The sequence below is a fragment of the Orycteropus afer genome, unplaced genomic scaffold (assembly GCF_000298275.1).
Source record: "Orycteropus afer afer isolate SDZICR_OR568_19922 unplaced genomic scaffold, OryAfe1.0 scaffold00033, whole genome shotgun sequence".
Lineage (NCBI taxonomy): Eukaryota > Metazoa > Chordata > Mammalia > Tubulidentata > Orycteropodidae > Orycteropus > Orycteropus afer.
In genome coordinates, this window is record NW_006921620.1 from 16,516,500 (window position 1) to 16,523,927 (window position 7,428).

Sequence of the window (7,428 nt, forward strand, 5' to 3'; positions counted from 1 at the left end):
TTGAACCACCAGCCTTCTGATTAGCAGTCAAGTGCCTTAGGCACCATGCTACCAGAGCTCCCCCAAAGACAGCTAAGCAGGTTTATATTTCACCATTCCTTTCTTACTCTAGAGCTCCGGCAGAACGGTGGTTAAAGCATTGGACTGCTAACCTTAATAAGGTCAGCAGTTTGAACCCACCAGTAGCTCTGTGGGAGAAAGATGAGGCAGATTGCTTCTGTAAAGATTAACAGCCTTGGCAGCAGTTCTACTCTGTCCTATAAAGTCACTACGAATCGGAATCACCTCAGTGGCAGTGGGTTTGGTTTGGTTTTCTCATTCCTGGGTAGAAATAGAATATTTACTATTGAAATGACTATTAGCTGCAGTCATTTGAGAGATTCAACAAATTTCACTGAAACAGCAAATTATCAAGAGAATTAATGGCCTTGGGAACACAGTCATTCACACCAAGCTATTCAGGCTAGTTTCCTTAATTCTCAGTTTCATACCACAGTGGGCCCACTGACTAGCATGTCAGTTAGTACAGCATCCACCGTGTTACTTCACCAGGTATCCTTTATCAGGATCCATCTCCCAGCTTCTGCATGCTTTGCTCCCTAGAGGCTGGCACACTCAACTTTCTTCATAAAATCACCCTTGATATACTGCAGCCCCTTCTCCATGCTAAGAGTCGTAAGTGCCTAGCAGCCTGTAGCCAGTGACTGCTTGGTGAAGGAGTATGAAAGCTCAGTTCCCTTGCCTCAAGGTGGCACAGTTAGCTCTGGCCACTGAAGGGAGGATTAATGGAACACAGTACTAGGCATGATACAGCAGAGTCGGTATGGGGATTGCCTCAGAAGGGAAGGAAATGCCTGGCAAAATGTACAGTTTACTGCCCTCCTTTCGTTCCTGAAACAATGGACTTAAGTTAATGGCCTACTGTGTGGTTTGCCAACATAGGGACCATGCCTTTTTCCTTATCAACCTTGGGGCTTCTCAGCCTCGGCAGCCAGCAGCTGTCTAAGTGAAGAAACGTCTCTAGCTCCAGTGGGTCAGGAGCAGGAGGCAGAGCTGGACCCCAGGGTTGAGGGGCTTTCATCCAGCCCCTAGAGCCTGGCACTTTGAACTTGGACTTAAAGCCTCCAAATTAGAATAAACTCCTGTTTGTTTAGGCCATCCCATTTGTGGCATATGTCTCGTCAGAGCGATACTAGGTAACCAGAACATATATCACAAATATTTTTTGCAGCACATATAGATACACGTATAACAATATCTTCTGTCAAATGTACATAACTATTCATGGTTGTAATCCCATTTGCCTTCTCACATCTGTTCAACTTGCCTATCTTTGTATCCATTTGTATATTATTGTTATTACTGTTATTGTAGGATTTTGTATGTAATAGTGTTTACCTTTTACCTTAACTCTTCTGCTCCTCCCAACAATGTCTTCCTTTGCCTTGATCATTTTATCCTGACTTCCCCCTTATTGTATATTGCCTTTCCCTTCATCCAAGTTAATATGTGTCTACCATCTAGTTAGTGATTCACCCTTCTTTCCCCTCCTACCCTGGTAACCTTTATTGAATGTTTCTGTGGGTAAATCTTTACTTGACTTTTTATAGTAGTGGTCTCATACAAAATATTTGTCCTTTTGTGGCTGACCAGTTTTACTCAGCATGATATCATCTGGGGTCATCCATATCATAAGGTCCTTTACAGATTATTTTTTAACAATGTGTGGGAGTTCTGATGGCTTAGTGCCTAAGGCATCTGAGTGCTAACCAGGAGGCTGGCAGTTCAAACCCATCAGCCAATCCTTGGAAGGAAGATTGGGCAATCTACTTCCGTAGAGATACCACCTTGGAAACCCAAGGAGGGATCGGCTATGGGTTGGGACTGACTTGACAGCAGTGAGTTTTGAGTTTTAATATTCCAGTATGTGTATGTAACATAGTTTGTTTATCCAATAATCTGTTGATGGATACTTGGTTAGTTCCATCTTTTTTGCTAGTATAAATAATGCTGTGATGAACATGGGTTCACATGTATCTGTTTGCATCATGGCTCTTATTTCTTTAGGATATATACCTAGGAGTGGGTTTGCTAGATCATATGGTATTTCTATTTACAGCTTTTGAAGGAAGCACCATCTTGTTTTTCATAATGGTTGCACCATTTTACAATACCACTAACAGTGGATGACAGTTCCAGTCTCTCCACACCCTCTCTGGCATTTATTTTCTGGGTTGTTTTGTTTTGTTTTGTTTTTTATGCTGGAATGAGATGATAATTTCATTTTTGCTTTGATTTGTATCTCTCTAATGGCTGTGGTGGCATAGTGCCTAAGGCATTTGACTGCTAACCAAAAGGCTGGTGGTTCAAACCCACCAGCCACTCCTTGGAAGGAAAGTTGGGCAATTTACTTCCATAATGATACCGCCTTGGAAACCCAAGGAGGGGTCGCTATGAGTCAGATCTGACTCGATGGTAGTACGTTGCATTGTTTTGTGTTTAATGGCTAATGACTGTGAGTATTTCTTTATGTATTTCTTGGGTGCCTGAATGTCTTCTTGGTGAAGTGTCTGTTCATATCCTCCTCTGCCCTTGTTTAACTGGATTGTTTCATTTTTTTATTGAGGTGTTGAAGTTTTCTAAGAATTTTAAAAATTAGTCCCTTGTTCAATATGTCATCGCCAAAAATTTCTTCGTAGTCTGTAGGTTCTCTTTTTAGTTTTTGGTGAAGACTTTTGAAGCACACGAATGTTTAATTTTTAAAAGATCCTAGTCATGTAGTTTGTCTTCTGCTGTTTCTGCATTTTCATTTATGTTTGATGGTATATTTATGCCACATATTAGAATGCCTGAGTTTGCCCCTGTCTTTTCTTTGATGATAGTTACAGTTTTAGGTTTTACATTTAGATCTTTGATCCATTTTCAGTTAGTTTTTGTCTATGGTTAAAGATAAGGATCGTGTTTCCTTTTTATGCAAATGGATATCCAGTTTTGCTAGCATCATTAGTTAAAGTGACTATCTCTTCTCTGTTTAATTTTGTTCCTTTGTCAAACATCTGCTGTCCATAGGTGGATGTATTTACTTCTGGGATCTCAATTCTGTAAGTCTATGTGTATGATTATTCCAATACTGTTTTAATTAACATAGCTGATTAGTCGATTTTAAGATACAGAACTGTGAGGCCACCTCCTGTGTTGTTCTTCTTTAGTAGTGCTTCACTTATCCAGGATTTCTTTCTTTTCCATATAAAGTTGGTGATTAGTTTTTCTATCTCTTTAAAGAATGATGATGGGCTCTGGATTGGGTTACATTGTATCTGTATATTGCTGTATATTCCTTTGGCTAGTATTGACATTTTCACAGAGCTAAGTCTTCTATCCATAAGCATTCTATTTTCTTCCTTTTATGTAGGTCTCTTTTGGTTTCTTACACTAATGTTTTGTAGTTTTTCTTCATATAAGTCTCCTGTATCTCTGGTTAGATTTATTCCTCAGTACTGCATCTTTTGGTTGACTGTTACAAATGGTATTGTTTTCTTGATTTCCTTTTCAGAGTTGTCTTTGTTAGTGTAGTGGAATCTGACTGCTTTTTCATGTTGATCTTGTACTCTGCAGCTTTGCTGGATTTTCTGTGTATAAGATCATATCATCATCTACATATGGAGATAGTTTTATGCCTCCTTTGCTAATTCGGATGCCTTTTATTTCCCTTTCTTGCCTATTGCTTAGGATTGGACTTCAGTACAATAGCAAATGGGAGTTGGTGGTAAAGGGCATCCTTGTCTGGTTCCCATTCACAAGCAGAATATGTTTTTCAGTTTCTCTCTGTTGAGAATAATGTTGGCCATTGGTTTTGTGTATATGCCTTTAATTTTGTTAAGGAATTTCCTTTTCAAATTTGGTGAGTGTTTTTATCAAAATGAGTGTTGAATTTTGTCAAATGCCTGTTCTGCATTGATTGATACCATGTGGCTCTTTTCCTTTGTTTTATGTAGTAGATTATGTTGATTGTTTTCTAATGTTGAACCATCCTTGCATACCTGGTATGAGTATCACTTGGTCATGATAAATTGCTTTTTTGATATATTGTTGGATTCTGTTGACTCAAAATTATTGAGAATTTTTGTGTTAGTGTTCATGAGGGATAATGGTCTGTAATTTTTTCTTTTTTCAGTGGTGTCTGCCCGGCTTTCATATCAGGGTTATGCTTGCTTCATAAAATTGATTCAGGAGTATTCCGTCCTTTTCTATGTTCTGAAATAGTTTGGATAGAATGGCGTCAACGCTTCTCTGAATGTTTGGTAGAATTCTCCGGTGAAGCTGTCTGGGCCAGTACTTTTTTTTTTTTATGACTGGCTCAGTTCCTTTTTTTGTGATGTGTCTGTTTAAATATTCTACCTTGGATTGTATTAGTGGGTAGGTAGTGTGTTTCTAGAAATTTGTCCATTTCTTCAAGATTGTCAAATTTTTTTGGAGTACAGTTCTTCATAGTACTGTTATCCTTTTTATTTCAGTTGGTTCTATTGTGACATTGTCTGTTTCATTTCTTATTCATCTTCTCCTTCTTTCCCTTTGTTAAATTTGCTAGTGGTTTGTCATATTTATTAATCCTTTAAAGAAAACAGCTGCTAGTCTTGTTAATTCTTCCTGTTATTTTTCTGTTTCATTTATTTCTGCTTAAATCTTTATTATTTCCTTTCTTCCAGTGATTGTAAGTTATTATTTTCTTTTTCTAGTTTTTGGAGATGTTGGATTAAGGTACTGATTTTCGTTCTTTATCGATGTGTGTGTTTATTACTATAAATTGTCCTCTGAGCACTGCTTTTGCTGTGTCCCAAAGACTTTGGTATGTTGTGTTCCTGTTCTTGTTTGACTCAAGGAATTATTTCATTGTTTTACTTCTTCTGTTACCCAGTAGTTTTTAAGTGGGGTGTTAGTCAGTTTCCATGTATTTATTTTTCCTCGATCTTGTTTTGGATTTCTACTTTTATAGTGTTGTGATGTGAGAAGATACATTGTAGTATTTCAGTGTTTTAAAATTTATTGAGGGTTCCTTTTTGGGCTAACATATGGTTTATAATGGAAAATGATCTGTGTGTGCTGGAAACGATTGTATATCGTACTGTTTTTGGATAGAGTACTCTGTGTGTCTATGAGGTCAATTTGGTGGTTTTCTTTAGATCTTCTGTATCTTTGTTGAGTTTCTTTCTACTCGTTCTATCCTTTGTCAAAGTGGTGTATTAAAGTCTCCTATTATTTTGGACTGGTCTGTTTCTCTTTTCAGTTGTTACAGTTTGATTATGTATTTTAGGACATTTTCATTGGGTGCATAGATATTTATTACAGTTATATACTCTTGTTGGATTGACCCTTTAATCATTACATAATGTCTTTTCTTGTGTCTTTTGCCTTAAATTCTATTTTATTAGAAATTAATATTGCTATTCCTGCTTCTTTTTGGTTGCCATTTACTTGATATATTGTTTTCCATCCTTTGCTCTTCAGCTTATTTTTGTCTTTGTGTTAAATGTGTCTTTTGTAGACAGCATTTTGATGGATTATGCTTTCTTATTCATTCTGCCACTGTCACTGCTGCATTTAATCCATTTACATTCAGTGTAATCATCAATATGTTGAATGTACTTCTGTCATTTTGCTATGAGTGTTTTTAATTTTTTCCTTTGAGTATGTAATGTTGATGGTTTCTTTGTTCCATATAGTTTTATGTGCTGCATTCATTTTGCTTATGGGTATTCTTAATAATTTTCATTATTGCTGTTGTTTTAGTGTTTATTGAGTCTCTATGATTTTCTTGTTTTTTACTTTAGTGAGAAGGTTTATTAATTTTCTTTTAGCACATCCTGTAGTTTATCATTACTTTCCCAAGTTTAAAACCGTCTGTTCTGTCATATATCATCTTGATTTCCTCTCCATTTGGAAGTTGTATAACTATACCATTAATTCCCTCTTTGTGCTTTGTAGTTGTCATCATTTATAGATTGTCTTCTCTCTTCCCTATTTGCAGTCCTGCAGGTTTATTTGTTTTTCATATTTTTGTATCTGGGTTGATTTCCAGGTTATGTTATCATATGTCTTAATTTCAGATTGTTGTGTGCCATTGTTGACTCTCTATCCAGAGGTTTCCCTTTCACAGGTGTTGTAAGGTTGGTCTGAGATTTTTTACAAATCCTCTTAATTTCTGTTTATCTGGAAGTCTCCAAATTTCACCATTGTATTTGAGGGACAATTTTGGTGCATATATAATTCTTGGATGAGAGTTTTTTTCTTTCAAGGTTTTATATATGTCATCCCATTGCCTTCTTGCCTTCATGGTTTCTGCCAAGAAATCAGAGCTTAGTTTTATTGTCTTTTATAGGTGTCACAGAGGAGTAGGCTCACGTGCTGCTGACCACAGGTAGTAGGGGTATGGCACCTGCTCTTTGGGATCAAGAAAGGGGGTGAGGAGAGAGGAAAAAAAGGGGGGAGGAAGAAGAGAGAAGAACTAAGAAGAAAGAAAAAGAAAAAGGTGGGACAGCACTGGGAGTGTGGAGGGGGCTTTGACCAGCCACTGGGTGGGTATGTGTGGGGAGTGCTGCACCTGTGGTCACTGGGAGATTATGCAGGTTAAGGGGGTGGGGATCATACCCCTCTGGTTACCAGTTAACAGTGTGGGTGATGATGCAGTTCTGGGCAAACAGAAGTGGTTATCTAGTTCCATCCCCAATTGGAATGCTGCTTACAGTAATTCAAAATGACCATGCTGTGCTGAGACAGATGGCAGTTAACTGCTCTGTATGCCTCCTTTCTTGCTGTTTTCATTCAGTCTCTTCCTCTAATCAGCATCTGATCTAGTTTATCTTTTCCTTTGAAGCTGTGGGTTCCAGGATTGTCATCCATATCCATTTTAGTTGGTTTCTCAAGTCTTTGTTATAGAGGGTGTGGCTAGTATAGCTGCCTAGTGTGCCATCTTGGATCCCCCTGCTTCAGTTCTGTGTTGACTTCATTCCTCGGTGTATTTCTTACAGAAAGCATTGAAATACTGATGAACTTTGTTCTAAAAGGCCAAAAAGAGTATTTCCTCAATAATAAATTATAGCTTTTGGTTTTGTTATATTTTTAGCTGTCTTTCTTTATAGCTGATCTTCAATCAGAATTAAAATAATAGTCTTTGGTTAAGAAATTGCTCTCATTAAAAATGACAAGAGGATAACTTTAAAGTTAAAGCCAACATCAGAAGTTTGGGAATTTTAACTTCCGATTTGGTTTATAAAACTATAGGTTTGTGACTATGTTAGAAATGTTTATTAGGCATGTTGTATTTAATCTTATTCCATAATTACTGATCTTTAACTTCTAAAGAAGAATAACTTGCTTTTTATGAATATAGTAATGTAAATAAATTAGTGAAAGTCCCTTTAGTATTTAGAT

At 37.1% G+C, this 7,428-nt stretch overlaps 1 protein-coding gene across 1 annotated transcript in view; it reads left to right on the forward strand.

Annotated features, from left to right (window-relative positions):
- Positions 1–4,757, forward strand: part of SLC30A7 (solute carrier family 30 member 7) — a 103,222-nt gene extending 98,465 nt beyond the window's left edge. Inside the window, exon 12 of the mRNA XM_042780306.1 lies at positions 4,737–4,757. Within this exon, the coding sequence (XP_042636240.1) occupies positions 4,737–4,757 (21 nt within the window). The remainder of the gene's footprint in view (positions 1–4,736) is intronic.
- The last annotated feature ends 2,671 nt before the right edge of the window (positions 4,758–7,428 follow it).